Source organism: Astyanax mexicanus, chromosome 14 (genome assembly GCF_023375975.1).
Source record: "Astyanax mexicanus isolate ESR-SI-001 chromosome 14, AstMex3_surface, whole genome shotgun sequence".
NCBI lineage: Eukaryota > Metazoa > Chordata > Actinopteri > Characiformes > Acestrorhamphidae > Astyanax > Astyanax mexicanus.
In genome coordinates, this window is record NC_064421.1 from 11,336,037 (window position 1) to 11,359,484 (window position 23,448).

A 23,448-nucleotide genomic window follows, 5' to 3' on the forward strand; every position below is an offset into this window, starting at 1 on the left:
ATTCTCTCGGATTGTGTTGAGCCACAGGGCCTTGACAAAACACCCACATTGAGTAAAACTTTTTCTTTGGGCCGTTTGGCAGCGTCTGCGCTTTATTTCGCTCCTGCACATCCAGTTCTCTCTCTCTCTGTCTCTCTTTCTCTCTCTCTCTCTCTTTCTTTCTCAAAGCAGATGGTGGTTTGTCACTCCTTGTTTGACAAAATGGACCCATTATACCCCCTCAGCGAAAAGTTTCTCAAGGCACAGGAAGCACATTTTGGGATTGAGGCACAATTCTTGATAGAGGAAGTGCTTTCCATGTATCAGAACAATGTGAAAAAAGCAGCAATAAAAAGCAAGTGCAGTACTACAGGACTAGACTACAAACTTCAAATGAAGTGCACATCATTCAGGGAGAACTGAGATCTCAGCTATTTCGATCATGGTGTTGATGGTTTAATGGGTTGTTGGCGTGAGCGTTTCTAGAACTGCTGATCTCTTGAGATTTTCGGCACAACAGTCTCTACGAAATTGCGTTTAGACAGAATGATGTAACGAAGAAAACACATCTAATAAGAGGAGTCAACAGAATATGGCCAGATTGAATGAATTAATTAATGAAGTCACTTAAATAGTGCCTTTCTAGACACCCAGGGACACTTTACAGTCAACACAACCATTTACACTCAACATTCATCCACACACACACACACACACACACCATGGTAAGGAGTGTCAGCCAATCATGCATAGCGTAATCTCAACCAGAAACAACCATCCACTAACTGAGGAGTTAACACAAGCTTCAAGATAATCTATAGTATCCAATTTACCCAAATTGGTTTGGACCTATGGAGGAAACTGGATTGTCCAAGGAGAACATTGAATCTGAACCCAGATATGGGACTTGAATTCAAGACTCCAGTGCTGACAGGTGAACATGCTAACCCCTAAGCCACTGTGTCGCCCCCATTGGAGCTGACCCACACAGACACTGGGAGAACATGGAATCTCCACCCAGATATGGGACTTGAACCCAAGACCCCAGTGATAAGAGTGATGAGAGGCGAACATGCTAACCACTGTCACCACTATTGGAGCTGACAGAAAGGCTACAGTAACTCAGATGTCCACTATGTACAATTGTGGAGACTATTGCACTGCTGTGGATTGGTGTTCAAGGGAGGACCATCCACAAAAGCAATTGAACAGCAATGGCTTCGTTATAGAAAATGTAAATACAGTAATGAAATCACAATGAACCTATGAAGGAAAACTGCACCAGGAAAAACTGAGCCTGAAAGGATACCTATGGAAATATCACACGGTGGCTGCTATGAACCGGTAAAGGAATTCTCCAAGCAGTGATACGCTTTGAAGCCCTCCAAAATCTGACGGAATAAAATTTTTGAAACAAAATGACCATAGACTGTAAACGCTGAATTCTGCTTTAATAAACTTGGGTACAATTAGGTGCAAAAATAGCCAATAAAAAATTTAATTCTCTTTTTTTTTTTGGTTGACAAAACATACTCTTTCTCAAAAATGCATGATGAATGACCCAACAGAAATTATCATTTTGAAGATCTTGCTTATCCTTATTAATATGTAGTAGCCAATCACCCGTCAATGCAATGTAAAATTTACAGAATGAGCTTAATTTCTGATGCTGTTTCTACATTGTTGACTGGTACTGTATTTCAATTGGCCATTCAATGCTTCAGTAGCCTTATCATTAACTCATTATCAAAAAAGCTTAAAAATATTTTATATACTTTAATCACTCCGTCTTAAAAAGTATCATGGAGTGAACCCTGAGATCACCTGCATTAGCTCAGGTTTCTCCTGGTGTGGCTAACATCAGCAGTGAAGTGGAAAACAGTATTTGAATCTCAGCGATCCTGCACGGTGTGCCTGAATATGGAGCTCCTGGCGCTCTTCCCAGATTCTGGCAGGCCAGGTCGTCCCCAGCTCATCAGCCCTGCGTTCAGAGCCTCTGGTTCAACAGTGAGAGGTCAACTCTGGCAGATGCTAAACGGAGCAACTGAGGAAAAATGTCAGAAGGCCAGCAACAAACAAAGCCCCGCGAAACGTGACGACAGCCGAGCAGCGCTGCGAGCTCATCGCCGAAAAGCCGTAATTAATTTCCATGCGTTCTCCGTGGCGCAGGGGGGTCAGCCACAGAGCTGCGCAATTCAGCGCAAATCCTCTTGAAGGTATTTGTCCCAAAATATTTTACATTTTTTTTTACAAATATATATATATATATATATATATATATATATATATATATATATATATATATATATATATATATATATTACAATTTCTGCTCAGTGTATTTTTTTTTTTTATATCACAGTAAAATTACCTTGAACCTATTGTGTATTTTATAAATTTATGAATTTTTAAAAATGTAGTGCCCTATCTTACCCCTTATTCAAGGGGTGTTGCAATGATCATTGCTATCTTACACCCCACCAGCAGTCTATTTTAACACCTTCCACCTGTGTTGTTTAAATAGCAAAGGCGCTTGTGAACATATCTACTCCAATGGACACTGTGGTCTCGAAATGAGGAGTGTATATGTAAATTTCTGGTGTATTGCTATCAGGTGCACCACTAACTGAATACAAAAGTTGATGGCTAATCCTAAATATCACTAAAACAGGGCCTATTTTCCTTTTAGTGTATAGTAAGATTAATTTTAAAGCTCCACAATTGACCCACATGATGACCCACCAACCACAATGAACTTTTCTTAAATTCCTTCTCCACTTACAGTGTAACCAGCAAGCTGATTGGCTCATCTTGTTGATGGGAGGGACATTGTCCATAAACAGACACCATGTTGAGTGTTACGAGAATTTCTCATTCATATTTTGACCAGTGATTTGCCTTTGTACATCACTGCTTATAAGCTTTGTTCTATGTTTTACACTAAAAAATGCAGAGAACTGTGGGTAACAAAGAGTAATAATGAATGATCCATCAGTTGCGTCCTTCACTTTGAGACATGCTTCAGTGTAGAGGCAGATAAATGCAGCCACCACATGACACACCCAAAAGGATGTTGTCCAAAGGATGAGTCCCTTGGTTGGTGACAAGCCCATATTGATTTTCATGTTCATGTTTTTCACAGGTGTATTTATGATACCCAGGTATATTTATGGGTCTTGTTGTCTCCATTTAATGGATCCGGGCTGGAGTAATGGTCATACTGGGGCTTTAAAGGCCAGGACACAGGGTTAGAGGGGCGTTGGGGGAGGGTGATGAAGGGCTGGGTGATGAAGGGGTTCAGGACAAGCACCGAACATCCACAAAAACTGGAATTCTCAGCTCATAGCAATGAATATAAAACTAGAAGGTGAAGGAGCAGGTCCTGTAATGAGAACTGAAGAGGTAATGTGTGATGTCAGCCTGGTGGACCCCTGCCTGTTTAGATATGGTCTGTATCCAGGGACCTTTGAGCTGAAAAGCCTCTACTTGGCCATTCATTTTTTTTTTGTTTTATTATGTGCTCTTCTTCACTCCTATAGATCCGTCTATAGGGGCGTGGGAGGACCGAGTCGTCATTGAAAGGTTTATGAAGGTAAATTATTGAGTTTGAAAGTCCACAGCAATCATTTGGGGATGGTGTTGAGAAGAAGCTAGTCTATTAACCTGCAGGCCACACCGCTGGCAGCACTTCTCCTCCTGCCCCAGCGGCCTGGACTCGTTCCATTCAAGCTGTCGGTGTGCTACATCATAATGAAGTGATATCCAGTGAGTGGATCAATCAGAAACCTTGGAGCAATATTTTGCTGAGAGTAGATAAGAAACTGAACATGGGCATAGATCCAGTTTGGAGGGAAGATACTGTGAAACTGAGAATTTCCACTGTGAAAGAAGAAAGATGATATTTTCCTCATAGTTAAATCACAGAATGATTTGGATATAGGATAGATTTTGTGGGATATTGGACAGATTTAGGGCTTGTCAGTGTGTCGTTGCTATCATAATGACGGGAAAAGTATGCCTTGCATGGCTCAAAACATGCAAAATGCATGTACTAATTCTCTTAAGCAATCATGAGTGTGTTTTGGGCGTAACATGCAATAATCCAAAAATCCAGTGTGTCAATTGACATTCCCTTTAAGAGCCAGGTGCACTGTACTTTAATCACTCCATCTTAAAAAGTATCATGAAGTGAATACTTGTAAATATTTGGTGTATTGCTATTTAAGGGGTGAAGCGACCTGGATGTGTTCAACTGACCTGCTCATTTGCACTCTTTCGTTCAGTTTTTTTTTGTTGATGTAAAAGTTTGCACGTGTTGGCAATTCAGTGCGAAGATAGCAATGAACATCTCGCTGTTGACGTCCATCTAGGTTTGTTTTCCATTGCCAAGATAGCAATACATCAGAAATGTACTTGAAGACACCTCATTTTAAAGCCAGTACATGCATCAGCATAGATATTCACAAGCACCGTTGCTATTCAAACAAAGCAGGTGGAAGGTGTGATAACAGACTGTCGGTGGGGTGTAAGATAGCAATGATCATCGCAACGCACCCTACGCAGGGTATAGGACTTTCTCAATCAAACCTTTTTTTCGGGCAATACAATTCAACAGGGACTCAGATATCTCAAGTGCTTTAATATTTCATTCAAAAACACATGACAACACATTTATTTGAGTATTTGAGATAGGTAAAGTAATCCAGACTAGTGCTGGATAAATGCATCATGCTACAACATGCTAACTTGAACTAGCATATTCATCAACTTTATTTTCACTTGTATTGATTCAGTGTAGCTATGAATGTCATCATGTGTTGCCATTGCAAAAGCTCTTGAATTTCGCTTTGCATTCATTTGATGTCCCCACCCTGGCAACCTGCATGAGCTTAGCATCTGTGAAGTAGCGTCCAGGCAGACAATTCTCTCTAGAGTCTGGAAATTGGACTGGACTGCGGTAGCCGTTTTACACGGCTACTGAAATTTGGTACATATTGATTCTTTAAAGCATTACGCATACTAATACTCTCTCTTTCTCTTTCTCATTCTTATCCACACACAACTCCACCAGTGTATCTATCAGTGATCCTTAACCAATAGCAACAGGTGTTGATCAAGAGCACAGGAGAGGCAACCGGAGCAAACTGAACTGTGCAACAATACAGTTGAGACCAATTAGTCAAATCAAAAAGAGTTCAGACAATAATTGGACCTCGTCTACACAAACACTCTGACACAAACAAACACAAACTACTGTGAAAACAATGCAAACTACTTTAGAATGTACTCAGTTTATGGTTTACACCAGCTGTTTGGTTGTATCATGTATCATGCAAAGAAGCAACTGGAAAAGTACACCTTGCACGGCTCAAAATCCTTAAATAAACAGAAAAAGAATAAAATAACATTGCTGTTGGCACACCTTTACAGCATGAACCAGCCAGTTAGTTTTCTCTGCTGAGACACAAAAAAGCCTTGCACTGTTAAGATATCAATGCGCCAAAGTCAGAGCACACCGGTCTCTTAAAGGGAACAGCAAGTGACATCGCTGTTCAATGAAAAACAAGTATCTCCATTACTGTCGATTCTTAGTTTACTACATAATTTGAACAGATAAACTGATAAACGGTACCTTACTCTAAGCCAAAATTTCCTGATGAACGGACCAATAGAAATACTTCAAAATGACCTGAAATAATCTCTTCCATTGAACATTAAGAGGGTTCTTTTCTCTCTCTCCTGGAAAGTTGATGTTTTGGAGATACATGTTTTTCATTGGACAGCAACGATATATAATCCAGCTGCGCCACTGACTGAAACGAACCTAGACAACAGTCAATTGTCATTCCAGTCCATTCCAATGTTAACTACGCAGGTATGTCCAGCTCACATACACCCCCGCTCATTAAACACACACACACACACATACACACACACACACACATAGATGCTCTGCAATGTGAAAACTCAGTATCCTCTGCTAAGACAAACAAAGTGCCACGCTGTTTATATTAACGTGCCAAAGCCAAAGAGCACACCTGGCTCTTAAATGTAATGACAACTGACAACACACCCATGATTAATAAAAAAAAAAAAATATATATATATATATATATATATATATATATATATATATATATATATATATATATATATATATATATCGTACATACCTTTTGCATGCTTTAAGATGTGCAAGGCATATTTTTTGCGCCTTCATGATACCAAAGACAAACAAACACACCCTAAATCCATTTGCAGAAGAATTTGAAGAAATTGAAGAAATTGGCTCTCATCAGAACCACCCCAGGAAAAGTAGGAAGAGCAAGAGTTACCTCTGCTTTCTAGCCTTACACTGAGTGGTAGGGTAAAGTGTAGGCTACATTTAAAATCTGTAAGTCATTTTGAGCCCAGGTGAGCTGTTTTTACAGCTCTTTACAGAAAAAGGTTTATAGATAGTTTATAACCACGGTTTAAAAATGACTCAGAGTCAATTAATTCCTTCTACCTGAGTAAGCAAATTATCCATCACTGAGAAACTGATCTACGACTGAACTCTGAATAATAATATCTAAATGCCATAAGCAAATCTGCTTACTGGAGTCGCACTGCGCAGAGAGAGAGACTGACGCGACACCCGTTGTCACAAGCACACAGAGAACCGTACAGGAGAAGTTCTGAAAGTTTCCTTGGCTTCTCCCTCAGGATGCGCTCTTTCCCAGAGGGGCTGCCAGTGGGCTTCAGGGCTGATGGAAGATTCTGGCTGTGTCAGAGGAGCGTGTGACCTTTGACAGCGCTCAGTGGGATTTGAGTGGCTCCCTGCCTGAATGCTGTTGTGTTCCCGGCGCTAGCTGCTGGGAGCGGTTAATGAATACAAAGCTAATCTCATGACACAGAGTTTTGGGAAGCGCAGGGCGGCGCAGAGAACTCCTGTCTTAGCCACCGAGGTGTGCTGCACTTTTGAAGCGCGTAATCCCTCAGGCGAGAACAATCTGCGGGGGATTTGACTGTTTTCATTTACATACATATTTAATTTCGCCTCCTGACACACTTTTCTCTCTCTCAATTCGGTGAGTCACTCACGAGAACGCGGCAGAGTTGGAGCTGACCTCAGATGAGGTGCACAATGGCTTCCCCAACTGCTTAGAACTTTACGGCACAGCTCTGGTTGGGGGGCTTAACACTGCACATACTTTCGGATTCAGTGCAATTTCGGATTTTTCACGCTCCATCCGCGAATAGTCTAGGGATGCAACGATACAGTGTGCTCACGGTTTAGTTCGTAGCACAGATTTTGGGCAATGGTAACTAGGGATAAATGAATATCGATAATAAAACCATTCTAATGGACTTTCATCGCTCAGTGCTGTAGGATTTGACTCTCCAAAGACTCGGCTTTCCAAACCCTCACTGATCATCAGTAATTTTTGCATTTTATTTAAAAAACATTAAGAGCCAGAGTCTGGAGGAAGAGTGGAGAGAGACACAGTCCAAGCTACTTGAGATCTACAGGGAAGTTTCCACCAATTAGTGATGGTTTGGAGAGTCATGTCTGTCATCTGCTGGTGTTGATCCACTGTGTTATCCACTGTTATTTATATAAGTCCAAAGTCAGTGCAGTGTTTTCCCAGAAAATCTTACAAGTCAGCACTCCATGCGTCCCTCTACTGACAAGTTGTATGAAGATGTGGTTTTCATTTTCCAGCAGGACTTGGCACACTGCCCACACTGCCAAAAGTACCAATTGGTCTTACAGTATATAATATTTTAATTTTCAGAGACACTGATTTTTGGGTTTTCAATCAGCAAACTCAAATTAAAGTGTTCTTTTTGGAAGCAGGTCAGGGTGTGGGGCTGGAACTGAGTTCAGAGAGTAGGAAAGAAACAAGACAAGAAAAAAAAACAACAACAAAAAAAAAAAAACGCCATGCAGCAGAATCCGCAATCTAAAACAGTGGTGTTATACCACAGGACTGTGCTTTCAGCACCATGGACAGGGGGAGAGCGCTGAGTTCACCTGGGTTCATGAAACCAAAAAGGGCGAAACGAAAGGTTTAACAAAATACCGAAAACCGTTGCATTTCTAGAATATTCTGGTATTTATAAAATATCCAGATATGCTTTTTCTCAGTTAGTTTTTTGGCCTCCCAGTCTTTCTTATTCTTATTTTTTATTTAATTTATTTTCTACATTGCGGATTAATATTAAAGACATGAAAACTATTAAGAGACACATATGGAAATAAGTAGTAAACAGTAAAAAAAATCCCCTGATCTAAACCTGATCAACTGAGATGGTGATTTGAGGTGGTTTGGGATGAGCTGGAGCTTCACAGCTTGAAGGAAAAACAGTAACTTTTGTTCAGCACCTCCAGGAACTCCTTCAAGACACTGAGATAAAATACCAAGAATGTGTGGTTTGTTTAACACTATTTCTACCTGTATATCTTCAATGCCTTTAATATTGAATTTGCAATATATAAAAAACATAAATAGAAAGAAAACACATTGAATGAGAAGAGGTGTTTCAAAACTTCCCTAGTAAAAAAAGTAGATTAAAGTATACTAAGCATTATTATGCTTTAGTGCACTAAAGTGTTCTTGTAGCCACATTATTAATCAGTATATTTAAAGAGTGCTAAAATGGAACCACTTTTTTTTGTACTTATTACTATACTTTATTTATTATACTTTAATTGTATAAAATTAGTACAAAATTCTTACTTAAATTGTAAAAGTGTACTTAACTGTACTAAAGTAGAACTATTTAAAATATACAATATAACATTTAAACATACTACTTCATGTATGCAACCGCATATTTTAAATATGCTTAAAATGATACATAAATGTATAATATATTTACTGAGTATTACAACTGTATCATTAGTATACACCAGGTGAACTGGGAATGTACTAAGAATTGAGGTTAAATATATTTACATTAAAGTACAAATATGCTTCTTGTTCCTGTCTTTTGTAAGTAGCACACTTCTAGTATATTTTTTGGGTGATAAAATATTTATTTTAACATACTGTACTACAACTTTAATTAGAAGTAATATATTAATTTACTTTCTAAAAAGTTAAATTATATATATTTTTTTTTCTTTAAGTGAACTACTGTAACATTTGTTTTTAACACACTTTGCTAAAAATGTATAAAAGTAAATTTGGAAATAAGTATTTTAGAAGTATATTGAATTACATTAAACTAAAAGTGTACTTCATAGTAGTTTATTAAAAAAAATACACTATATTGTACTTTTTAAAAAGTATGATCAAAGTTTACTTTTAAACTTTTGATGAAAGCGTAATATTAATGTACTTTTAAAATATTTTAAGTAAGTACATAAATCTGTTAGTATATTTCCAGCATACTTAGGCATTTCTCAATATGTTTAAAGTACAATTAATTATATATATATATATATATATATATATATATATATATATATTTTTTTTTCACCAGGGTTTTCTGTGTGTATTCTGTGGTTACTGTGTGTATGTGTGTGTGTGGACAGTGCTTCAGTCTGTCTTAGAAAAGTACATTTCATTTTTTTTTAGTCTAACCCAAGAAGAACTCTTACTGGTGTATAAGGACTAATGAATCTAACTCTAGTCTGCCTCATTGATCTAATAACAATAAAACAGGGCAAATGAAATATGATCAGTAAAAAAAATCCAGAATTTCCTCTTGAAACTGTCTGCATTATCTCCCATGATGAAAGTTACATCATCACACCACAAAAGCACATTCAGAATACGTGCAAAAAGCGAGTCTAACACTGAGGAGCAGATTGACTAAAAGCAGCATTAATTACAGACAGTCTAACAACACTCTGTGCCACTGGGGGCGGCCAATTTACTGTGTTATTTACTAAGAACTTCCACGCAAATACACATAGGCGTAACTTCCTAATTAACATATGGCCAGCGCAATGTAAACACCTGTTTTTTGAAATCCCGGAAGCCCGTTTCCTCCAGGCTTTAGAGAAAAAATACCCTTCTCTGTTTAAGTTTCAAATTGTGGCTCATTAAACCAAAATAACGACTTATTTTCCCGAGCTGAACTTCTGTTCTGCGTGCTTTTGGAGAGCGTGTGATATTGAAAAAGTCCGTGTGCACTATTTTCACGGAGTAAATTCTTGTTTTTTCAGGAACTGCGTGATTCTGAATCGGTGTGTCAGAGCGGAAGCCACAGTGCAGATGAAGTAATGAGCAGCTTTACACAGTGACGAGCACTTTTACCCAGCAATACAGCTTCAGGATGGCTTGTTTTTCACAGCAGGCAAAGAAAACCATCCAATCATTATTTTTTCGACAATTCCTGCTTTTAAAACACGACGATGAGTGCTGAAAACCCAAAAATAAACTAAAATATCACTTTACTATTTTTTTCTGTTTTTTTTTCTATCCTCCAATTAAGAATAATCTGAGAGAACATGCACGCACAAAATGTTTTTTTTTTCTTTTATCCAAAGTTAATAAATGTGTTGAAATATGTGTTGTAGCACCAAAATGTGACAAAAACTACAAATAAAAGAATAGAAGAAATAAATCATAAGTCCACAAGAACAGACAAGCGACTCAGAAGTCCCATCCACATATAATTCTGAAGACCCCACAAGACATATTCATTTTTGTCCCATGACTTTTGGCACAACAGATTATTTTTCAATTTGAGAGGAAACGTTCTATAATAAATGCACAAGCAGTGCACAAGATTATACAAAGGGAATAAAACTGCCGTGACCACCTCACTCACCATCACCGATCTTAATATAAAGAGACGTTGTACAGATAAATTTAAGCAATCAGAAAATGGGAAAACACATGAAATAAACATCACCTAAAACCCAAACTCTTAATTTAGATCATGTCAGTGTGTCTTTGCTATCATAACAACGGGAAAAGTACACCTTGCTCCACTCAAAATGTATAAACGACATGTGATAATTCTCTTACTTAATTATGAGTGTGTTTTAGGCATAACATGCAATAAACCAATAAACACCATTCCCTTTAAGAGCCAGGTGAGCTCTGACTTTGGCACATTACTATTTCAGAGGTGCAGCTACCTGAACGTGTCCAAAGCTTCTCAGCAGAGGAAGCTGACCTGCTGGTTCAATTAGCAGGGCAAGAGCACAGTTTTGCTCAAATATTACAATACACACAACATTATGGGTGACATACCAGAGTTCAAAAGAGGTCAAATTGTTGGTGCACGTCTTGCTGGCGCATCTGTGACCAAGACAGCAAGTCTTTGTGATGTATCAAGGGCCACAGTATCCAGGGTAATGTCAGCATACCACCAAGAAGGACCAACCACATCCAACAGGATTAACTGTGGACGCTGTAAGAGGAAGCTGTCTGAAAGGGATGTTCGGGTGCTAACCCGGATTGTATCCCAAAAACATAAAACCATGGCTGAACCCAAATCATGTCAGAATTCAATGTGCACCTCAACTCTCCTGTTTCCACCAGAACTGTCCGTCGGGACAATAAATTATTGTGGTCTAAAACCAGGTGTTTCAGTTTCATTGTCCAACCCCTGTATGTAACTACTACTAAGTGATATGCTTCAAGCATTCGCTTTCCATGATGTTGCCAGATCATTCCTGTAACATGCTGTGCAATAATTCCTCATCTTTACAGGATGACGTGAGGTTTGTGTGTTATGATGTAATCTGCATATACAGTATTCCTCATTGCATTTCTGTCTTTCTTCTTGTCTTCCATTACTTCCTGTCTCAGGAGCAGCGTTTGTATTGCGCCACTGATGAGATCAGAGTGGTGGTTGATGTGCTCATTTGTAGTCAACTGCTGTTGCCCTCCCACTTCACGTTCCGCCTCAGCACTAGACCCCCAACCCCCGCCCGCCCCCCCCCCCGAAGAGGAGTGCGCCTCACTACACACCGCTCAGAAGCACACAGTAAAAAACACACTGGCAAAGTGAGCAAAAATAGCCCGGCTGAGCGGCAGTCTCTTTATAGGGAGCAGTAGACTCTCATCCGTCTGCACGCAGTGACAGCACCGACTGCGACTGAAGCAACATTTCGGTCACATTGCACTTATCTCACAGTACAGGGTGACGAGGATCGCTGCCGCAAAGATGCACCTGCTCTTCGTACTCGCCTGAGTGCACTCTGCCTCGCTCCTCGCGTATATTTGCATTAGTGGGATCAAGATGTGCAATGTGCCCAATGGTGAAATTGTATTGCTGATAAGTTCTGGTGTCTGGTGTTCTGGTTTTCTCTTACAAGTTACAGTAAACGATTAGAAAGTAAACTTACTAATGATTTAATCTAAAAAAAACATTATTTTTTATATGTTCTGACTGTCTTTTATACTGGATTTTAGTTAAAAATAATGCAAAGAAGCATATCTTATATGCTTACTTTGTCTTTGCTATCATATCCATACTACCAAGAAGGACCAACCACATCCTACAGGATTAACTGTGTACGCTGTAAGAGGAAGCTGTCTGAAAGGGATGTTCAGGTGCTAGCCCGGATTGTATCCAAAAACACATAAAACCACGGCTGCCCAAATCATGGCAGAATTCAATGTGTACCTCAACTCTCCTGTTTCCACCAGAACTGTCCGTCACCACAATAAATTATTGTGGTCTAAAACCAGGTGTTTCAGTTACATTGTCCAACCCCTGTATGTAACTACTACTAAGTGATAAGATTTAAGTATTCACTTTCCATGATGATGTTGCCAGATCATTCCTGTAAGGTCCAGCACAATAATAATCCAATAATAATCCAAATTGCTTCATGTTACTTTGTCTTTGCTATCATAATGACAGGAAAAGTACACTTTGTGCAGCTCGAAACATCACTAAAACTGCATAAGCCATGTACAATTTTTCTTAGTTAATTATAGGTGTGTTTTGGGCGTAACATGCAATAAACCAATCAACGCGTCACTTCCCGATGGGTTTGTGCACTGCTGCGTGTACGCACATACGTGTGTAACAAGCGAGGCTTTATGCCAATGACAGTTCACTGCCAAGGTAGCAATGGACATGTGACTGTTCACATTTGTCTAGGTTGTTTTCAGTCAGTGGTGCACCTGTGTTTTCTATTGCCAAAATAGCAATCCACCTGAAATGTACCCAGACTCACCTCATAAATATATTCACAAGCACTGTTGCTATTTAAACCATGACAGTCCAAGATAGCAATGAACATCACACAACACATCTTGCGCAAAGTGTAAGATGGAGCCCACAATGTGACACTGACTATAAGAGAAACCGCACTCACAGCTTGCTGTGTTTTTATGCGCTGATTATTCAAAACAACATCCTTCAATTTCTTCAGATTAAGTAGAGATTTGGATCAGATTAAGTAGAGATGTAATGTTTTTTTTTTATTAAAAAAAGTAAAATGTTTAGCACAGACATGATGTTTGAAAACAGATTTAAACATAGGCTTATTACAGTAATAAAAATAAATAAAATAATCTAAAAAAATGTGTTTATATAAATCAAACCATGATTTATTCTATGATTATTTTTTTTATTTTATTCCAAATTTCTCCCATTTTCTCCCCATTTAGCTAGGCTGTATATCCCCCATCACTAGTGATGCCAAAATACAATGGTACTGATGCAGCATTGCTGAGTAGCATTACAGCATGGTTCGATACATCAGCTCACAGATGCCTAGTGCTGAATGACATCACCCTTTAGAGTGATGAGGGGAAACAGCACCATCTAGCCACCCAGAGAGAGCAAGGCCAATTATGCTCTTTCAGGGCTCTGGCAGCTGATGGCGAGCCGCATAACCCGGATTCAAACCAGCGATCACCCAATCACAGTGGCAGCACTTAGCCCTATGGACTTTTAGGCAAATGCTTATTAAAGCAGTAAGATTTCATATCTAACAAAAAGGTTAAGTGTTTTAAGGTGAAAAAGATGCGTTCAGGTGAGCTAACGCTTGTCTGACAAACTGCGATGCTGCTGATCAGGACAAGTCATTTTTATATGAGATCTTTTAACAATCTTTAATACTGTAAAACAAATGAAAATGACAAGGATGACAATCACCATTCTACCATTTGTTTAACCATAAATGTTTAATATCATTTTTAATTTCCTGTTTAATCAGGGGACAAAACTGTTTAACTGGTTTTAACATTGTGCTGTAATGAGATTTGTCATTATATATCATATTAAAATAAGTGTTCATTAAATACAGGAACCCAGATAAGGTTTAGAGGATCTTAAAATCAGCATAATTCTGCCTGTAACACTTTTAACATTAAGCTATAAGCTTTTCCACATTTACAGCAAAGATTTTACAACCTCAGGAAGGTAATAAAAACATCACCACGCTCCAGATGATGAGGATAGCATGTCTGAAAATCTCAGTCATTTCTTGTGCCTCCTAATGATTCAGACTGGTTAAATACTGTTATCAGATCTTCCAGACTTGTTGTGATGGTTTTCAATGGAGTTTGTCCTTTACTGAAATGTGATTGGCTAAGACATATGACAGTGATTATTCTATGTTGTTAGAATATCCTGTAAGTATGTTTGCTACGGTTACAGTTTCCCAGACAAGGATTGAGCCTAGTCTTTCAATTCCATTCAAATTCAATTCAAATGTATTTATATAGCGTTTTTTACAACCAATGTTGTCACAAAGCAGTTTTACAGAGATACGAGTCCAAGCCTCTTATGCGTTAACACCACAGTTATGGTGGCAACAGTGGTAAGGAAAAACTCTAAAACACTAGGAGGAATAAACCTTAGGAGTAACCAAGACTCAGAAAGAGGAACCATCCTCCTTTGGTCGAACGCAGCCAGCACAAACAATTAGAGAAAAAGAGAACATTAAATAACATGGTCTTAACCTAACCTATACCTAACCTTTTTTGTGTATTTATATAGCACATTTTACAAAAAATGCTGTCACAACGCAGCTTTACAGAGAAAAAAGGAAGAAAGAAAAAATTCTGAAGATAATTTGTGAGATTATAGGGTTTTTGCCATTTTACCTGAGTATTGTTATCTATAAATATAGAGAAATAAACATGGCTTAGTGGCCTCTACTTATACTGTTTTAAATGTGTAAATGATATTCTCTGTCTTGACTGAGTTATATGAACTTAATACAAATCAACAGCCCACAAATACAACTACAAGCCACAAACGTATGCAATAGACCCAACAATAAATGCTTAATTTTCTTACAAGTACAACCGTTCAAAAAATATCGCTCATTTATATGCCTACAGGACGCCAGAGCAGCCAAAACATTAAATACACATAAAACTCACCAGTCAGGCAGCCTATTACTTAGTTTCACACTGAAGAGTAGCATTTAAAAAGGCTTTTTAATATAACATGACACAATATCTGTCTTATTTCCATGATAGTTAGCTAAATATTGAATTAATCCAGCATGCGAGCTCCGTTTTACGAGGCGTAACCCCTTTTTCCGAGCACAGAGAAGGGGTTAGGCAGTCATGGCCCTTCAAAAAATCAGGAGAAGGGGCAGCAGACACAAGGGGGCAGAAGCCATTTTAAAAAGCTTTGATTGACTAATGCTTTGAATTAGTTGCTGTTTTTTTTTTTTTTAGTTCATTTATAAAATAATTGCTCACAATTACAATAATTATATTATTTACTTCCTGATTAAATTTAGAGTTTGTAATTATTTACATGCACTTTTTTGTCACCCCTTCTCTGAAGGGTTTGAAGGGCCTCACTGCACATCACTGATGCACACAGTATAGAACAGGACAGATTACTAAACCCTCACAAACCCAGAGTTTAGAATTCAAGATAGCTGCCCCACACATTAACAGTAGTTAAAACAGTATTGTTACACAGTTTGGGTCCCACTTTATAATAAGTGTCCCTAAGTACTATGTAGTTACACGGTAACAATCCATGTAACTACAGTGTAACTACTGATGAAGTACACATTGTTACAGATTAACTACAGAGGTACAGGTTATGTAATTACACATGTGTATTAAGGTTCATTTTGACTTGTGTAAGTACACATGTGTACTGGGGGGGGGGGTGTACTTACACATGTGTAACAATGTGTGTGTACTCAATCAGCCCTAATTACATACTAGACAATAGCCGTTGGATAGGTTTATACTACTATATATATATGTAAGTACACACACATTGTTACACATGTGTAAGTACACTTGCTCTATCACTTGTGTAAGTACACTCATCCTGGTACACATGTGTACTTACACATGTCAAAATTAACCTTAATACACATGTGTAATTACATGACCTGTACCTCTGTAGTTAATCTGTAACAATGTGTACTTCATCAGTAGTTACACTGTAGTTACATGGATTGTTACCGTGTAACTACATAGTACTTAGGGACACTTATTATAAAGTGGGACCCATAAAAGTTCTATTCATGGTGTTTGGACTCACAGAATACTGTTCTATGTGTTCTTATCAACAGGTACTGCTAACCATGCTAAAAGTGCTAAGAAAAGCAAATATCTTGTCTTATTAAAGGTAAACAGAAAGGTAGATTAAGTATAGATTTGATTCGAGACTTGACTTCTTTCATGCTGCACAGTAAACACAAACTATACAGTAGCTCAGTCTCAAAAAAGTTTCCTATATCTGCAAACAGGTCAACCATCAAATACGTAATGCACATGATTTCCTACAGTATGCAAAATCAGCCTGATTAATGCTGCAACATTTCCATATGCAGAATATAGTATCCAGTCCTCTCGCCTTGTTTACTGCAAGTTTTCTTCAGAAAGCAAAGAGTTGACCGCGGCGCCATGTGATCCAGAGTAAAGATGTGGGCAGAAGCGCACAGAGACATGAGGACTGGTTCACTGATCAAAAATAATGACCCCAAGAGGGCTGCTGTAATGACTCGGAACACTTCTCCCTATTGGTGCCCTGCATGCATGACTGGACACACACAAACACACACACACTCATGCTGTTCCTTCCTGGAAGACACACAGTTCTGAAGAAGCAGCAAATCCAGCAAACAAGATAGAGCCAAAGAAGCAAGCAAGCCTCAAAAACACTGAATTACGCATCACTACATCTGTGTTGGAAACAGTTTTTTTTTTTTTTTTCAACGCAGTTTCAGAAGCTCAGAAAACCCAAGTGGGAACTGCTGCAAAATATGTTGGTAGATGTTTTCAGTAGTTAATGGCTTAAAGTACAGTCAGAAATTTTAGGGATTATGATGTAGTCAGAAGTCCTAGGGATTATGGTACAGTCAGAAATTTTAGGGATTATGATGGAATCAGAAGTCCTAAGGATTATAGTACAGTCAGAAATCCTAGGGATTATGGTACAGTCAAAAGTCCTAGCAATTATGGTACAGTTAGAAGTTTAAGGGATTACGGTGCTGTCAGAAGTCCTAGTGATTATGGTACTGTCACACCTGCACCTTTAAGATCAGCCTCGCCGGAGTACTAATAAACTGAGTCCGCCCCTCCCACACACCTGTGGGACATCAGCTTATTACTGAGACTATTTATACTGGGACTTTTACTAAGTCTAGTTGCGAGATATTGCCACTGTAGTGTCTTGTCGAGCGTTTACGTCTGTGTTTGTTATATCTGTTTTTTTTATCCTTGCCTGTTTTTTGACTACGATTTTGCCTAGTGATTTATTCCTGGTTTTGAACTACTGCCTGTATTTTGGATTACGATTTTTGCCTTGCGTTTTGGATTAATAAAGCCTGCCTGCGTTTGCATCCAAATCTCCTTGGTTGGTTCTTACAGGTACAGTCAGAAGTCCTAGCAATTACATTACAGTCAGAAATCCTAGGGATTACAGTAGAGTCAGAAGTCCTAGAGATTATGGTACAGTTGGAAGTCCTATGGATTACAGTAAAGTCAGAAGTCCTAGGGATCATGGTACAGTCAGAAGTCTTTTGGATTACGGTACAGTCAGAAGTCCTAGGGATCATGGTACAGTCAGAAGTCTTTGGGATTACGGTACAGTCAGAAGTCCTAGGGATCATGGTACAGTCAGAAGTCTTTGGGATTACAGTATAGTCAGAAGTCCTAGGGATCAAGGTACAGTCAGAAGTCTTTGGGATTACGGTACAGTCAGAAGTCCTAGGGATTACAGTACAGTCAGAAGTCTTACACATTTACAGTACAGTCAGAAGTCCTAGACATTTACAGTACAGTCAGAAGTCTTAGAGATTATTGTACAGTCAGAAGTCCTAGGGATTATGGTGCAGTCAGAAGTCATAGGTATTACGGTACAGTCCAAAGTCCTAGACATTTACAGTACAGTCAGAAATCCTAGGAATTATGGTGCAGTCAGAAGTCTTAACAATTACAGTACAGTCAGAAGTCTTAGAGATTACGGTACAGTCAGAAGTCCTAGGGATCACAGTGCAGTCAGAAGTCTTAACAATTACAGTACAGGCAGATGTCTTAGGGATTATGGTTCACTCAGAAGTTTTAGGGATTACAGTGCAGTCAGAAATCCTAGGGATTGTGGTCAGAAGTCTTAGTAATTACGGTACAGTCAGCAGTCTTAGGGATTACAGTACAGTCAGCAGTGTTAGGGACAGTCATGGTCATCATGGTACAGTCAGAAATCCTTGTGATTACGGTACAGTCGGAAGTCTTAGCAATTATGATACAGTCAGAAGTCCTAGTGATTACAGTACAGTCAAAAATCCTAGGGATTAGGGTGCAGTCCAAAATCCTAGGGATTACGGTACAGTCAAAAATCCTAGGGATAACGGTACAGTCAAAAGTATTAGCGATTACAGTACAGCTAGAGGTCTAAGTGATTATGGTGCAGTCAGAGTTCCTAGGGATTACGGTACAGTCAGAAATTCTAGGGATTATGGTGCAGTCAAAAGTCCTACGGACTGCAGTACAGTCTGAAGTCTTAGTGATTACAGTATAGTCAGAAGTCCTAGGGATCCTAGGAATTATGGTACAGTCAGAAGTCTTAACAATTAAAGTACAGTCAGAAATCCTAGAGATTACGGTAGAGTCAGAAGTCTTAGCAATTGCAGTATAGTTAGAGGTCCTGGGATTATGATGTAGTCAGAAGTCTTATCAATTAAGGTACAGTCTGAAATCTTAGTGATTTATGGTACATTTCGAAGTTTTAGTGTTTTATGTACAGTGCTAAATCTTAGTAAATGTTCTACAGCTTATAAAGCACAGTTTGTAAACTTGGATAAGGCATGTGGGAATATCTGTGAGATATTTCAGTAGACGTTCCTAGTGGTTAATGGCTTACTGGACAACATGGAGCCATTTAAGTTAACACCATTATAGATGTGATTATTTGGAACCAGTTACTCACTCTGTGACGCAGAGTGGGAGCAGTGGTGGGTATAATGACGCATGAATCATGAATAAAATTCAATTATGGACAGATTTACATCTGCAAAATACGTTAGAGTCTCTTGAGTCTGAACAAACATATTTCAGCACATAATGACCTTCAGTGTATAATAGTTCATGATGAAATTAATGCAGAAGCCTTCATACTGACAGATCATTACATAAGAACATTTCTCCAAGGATTAAGTACAGTTGATCACTGTACTTTACTCTGACTTTATTCAAAGACTAGTATATAAGAATATAAAGGCCTCCTGCTTTTTTCACCCATGCAGCAAATCTACAAAGCTCTTCAGACTGCAGTCTGAGGTAAATGTCAGGTATTGATGTTGAGGGACATGTAGCATTTGGCAGCCAGTTTTAGCAGAGACTGGTCTTAACCAGGAGTCATAGTGATTAGGGCACTGTCAGAGGTCTTTGAGATTTTGACAGCCAGATGTCTTAGTGATTGTATTGCAGTCAGAAATCTAATTGATTATGCTGCAGTGAGAAGTCTTAGTGATTATGTTACAGTCAGAAGTTTTAGTGATTATGTTAGTGTCAGAAGTCTTAGTGATTATGTTACAGTCAGAAGTCTTAGTGATTATGTTAGTGTCAGAAGTCTTAGTGATTATGCTGCAGTGAGAAGTCTTAGTAATTATGTTACAGTCAGAAGTTTTAGTGATTATGTTAGTGTCAGAAGTCTTAGTGATTATGTTACAGTCAGAAGTCTTAGTGATTATGTTAGTGTCAGAAGTCTTAGTGATTATGCTGCAGTGAGAAGTCTTAGTAATTATGTTACAGTCAGAAGTTTTAGTGATTATGTTAGTGTCAGAAGTCTTAGTGATTATGCTGCAGTGAGAAGTCTTAGTAATTATGTTACAGTCAGAAGTCTTAGTGATTATGTTAGTGTCAGAAGTCTTAGTGATTATGCTGCAGTGAGAAGTCTTAGTAATTATGTTACAGTCAGAAGTCTTAGTGATTATGTTAGTGTCAGAAGTCTTAGTGATTATGTTGCAGTCAGAAGTCTTAGTGATTTTATAGTAAAGTCAGAAGTCTTAGTGATTTTATGGTACAGTCAGAAGTCTTAGTGATTTTATAGTAAAGTCAGAAGTTAGTGACTTCATGCTACAGTCAGAAGTCTTAGTGATTTTATGCCACAGTCAGAAGTCTTAGCGATTTTACAGTAGAGTCAGAACTCTTAGTGATTTTATAGTAGAGTCAGAAGTCTTAGTGATTACATTGCAGTCAGAAGTCTTAGTGATTTTATGGTACAGTCAGAAGTCTTAGTGATTTTATACTAAAGTCAGAAGTCTTAGTGATTTTATAGTACAGTCAGAAGTATAAGTGATTACAATGTATTCAAAAAGCCTTGTGAGTTTATGGTACAGTCAGAGGTCTAAGTGATTATGACAGTCTTAGTGAGTATGGTACTTAATCTTAATGCTATGCTACAGACTGTCTTAGCGACCGTGCTTCATGCTTAGTGATTATGGCAACGTCTGAATGAATTTGATTCATTTGATTCGGTCTCAGTGTGCACGTTACTGTCGGACGTTCTGTTGCGCGTCAGAAGTGCAGAGTTTTTATTAAAAAAGCAGAGTAATGGAAGTGTGCATTCTGGGAAACTCACCCCGTGATGTGCGGCGGTTCGGTAGTGAGCAGAGCCAGCGGCGCTTTGTCTCTCTCGATGAGCCACACTGTGTAGCGTCCTTTCTGCCTGGGGTGCAGAAACACCGTCACATCCAATTCACAGGGCCAATAGAGCGCACGCAGCCACGGACTCAGCACCCACGGCCCCTCCAGAGCCGAGCCATTCACTGACAGGAAGCGGCCTGAAAAAGAAGAGCGGGAGAGGTTATATGTATGCAAAACGCCGAACGGACACGTCTGTATGCTTCGCCTGAACACCGTGGCCCACGTGAACTGTGGGTGAGCTGCAGTATCAAAAAAAAAAAAGATATACAGTAACAGTCAAAAGTTATATTTAGTGTTTTTTTTATTCTTAAAAAAAATGTTCTGCATTGTAGATTAATATTAACATCCGTACCACTTCAAAATAAGACTGCCTTTATAAAGGGTTTATGAATGGTTTATAAAGTAAAGGAGATTATTAATGGTTATTAATTAGGCTACAAATACTTTAAAACTCTACTCTATTCTTTTGTCAAACCTCAGATCTTTTCTAGATACTGATCTTACTTTGTGTTTTCCATTAAACAGCATTAAACTTGACACATTAATAAATAATATGTAAGTATGTTTAACTATAAATTAAATGACTCGGTTGAATTAAATGACTAAGCAAACAATGGATCACTGTTGCCTTTTTAATTGATGTAATTGGTGTTGTAACTGCTTATTAATGGTTTTAAGGCATTTACAACCTAATCAATAATACTTAATAATCTAGTCTACACCATTTATAACCATTTATAAACCATTTATAAGGGTAGTCTTATTTCAAAGTGGTATTCTAACATCATCCAAACCATGTAGAAAAAAAAAAAACATATGAAATAATTTGGTAAACAAAAAAAATATGAAAAAAAAAACAAATTAAGGTTTATATACAGTATTTTTGTGACATTTTCTCAGTAGAGTCTGTAGCTGGAATAGCTTTCAGTTAACAGCTGTGCTGAACTTGTAAAGAATGAGTTACTTGAATTTATTGTCCTCTTAACGTGTTTGAGAGCAGGGCTGCACGATATGTCGGTTAAGCATCGTCATCACAAATCAAACACGTCATGTTGCAATAGTTTGATTCTTGACACAACATTAGATACACAGCGCTGTCTCTGTGTCTGTGTGAGTGACAGCCTGCTGCTGCTGCCTGAGAAGTAAACACAAGATAACCGCATGGCCTCCATCCACATGGTTGGGCACGTGCTTGTAAACGTGAGCATGTGTGGAAAGCTGTGCACCTCAGTCCTGCACAGTTTTGTGGTGCAGATATTTCCAGTTACAGCTGAATTCATGCTTTTAATCCCAGAAAAACAAATGCTCTTATTTACCTTTTAAAAAGCCATTTAAATGCCCGATTAAAGGGCAGATTACTGTTGTTTTGCTGTTTTTCTCGGGTTTTGAGAGCTCGACTCTGACTCAGCTCTTGATTGATCCAGACGTGAGACAGCGTGCTGGTAGGGTTGGGGCGGGGCTGGTGACGTCACAGGCTCTGCATTGTCTAATATGGCAACATATATTTATATAGTCGAAAAAAATAACATTTGCAATGTACGTTTTTTCAATATCGTGCAGCCCTATTTGAGAGCATCAGTTGTAAAGTTGTGAAGAGGTAGAGTTAATGAATACAGTGAACAGCTCTATTTGAGTAATGTTCCAATTCATATTATGGCGAGAACTACTTAACTAAGTAAAGAAAACAATTACTGATGTGAAGGTCAGTCAATCTGCCAAAATAAATAAATAAATAAATCAATCAAGAACTTTGAAAGTTTCCTTATTTGCAGTCACAAAGACCATCAAAAACGGCCATTATGATGAAACTGGCACTCATCAGGACCACCACAGCAAAGGAAGACCAAGAGTTACCACAGTTTTACAGGCTCAGAAACAGCTATAGCAACCCCAGCTATAATGTACAGTATAATAAAATGAATAATGAAGGAGGTTAGTCAAATGAAAGATTTTGCACTAGAAACACTACTATTGAAAAAAAAAAGCTTATTTATGATATGCTAATCAGTTCTCTCAACAGTATACACATCTCTCTGTGATGTCTGATCACCACTGCCCTCAGCGATGAGAAAGCACCAGCGTGGCGGACCGTGGGCGAGCCACAGTATCTTCCTCCCGGACCCGGAGCTCCGGCGTCAAAACGTGAACACAGACAAAGTCAGAGAGATAAATAATGAAATAAATAATGAAAGAGAGAAAGAGAGGACTGAAATCAAAGCTCTGTCTGTGGGCTTTGATTTGCAGTCCCCTCTCTCAACAGCCTTATTCAGCTCCTTCAATCAGCAACTTTTGTCGAGGGCGGGGGAAGAAGAAAGACGAAAGAGCACCGAGTTCTCCTTTTCAAAGAAGAGAAATGGAAACATCATCATTTGGAGAAAAGAGGGGGAACAAAATCCAGAATGCCCCATTTTCAGTGTTCAGACAGTATCTG

At 38.5% G+C, this 23,448-nt stretch overlaps 1 protein-coding gene across 1 annotated transcript in view; it reads right to left on the minus strand.

Moving 5' to 3' along the window:
* Positions 1-23,448, minus strand: part of alk (ALK receptor tyrosine kinase) — a 797,750-nt gene that overhangs the window by 313,835 nt on the left and 460,467 nt on the right. The window contains exon 4 of the mRNA XM_049464193.1: positions 20,953-21,154. Within this exon, the coding sequence (XP_049320150.1) occupies positions 20,953-21,154 (202 nt within the window). The remainder of the gene's footprint in view (positions 1-20,952; positions 21,155-23,448) is intronic.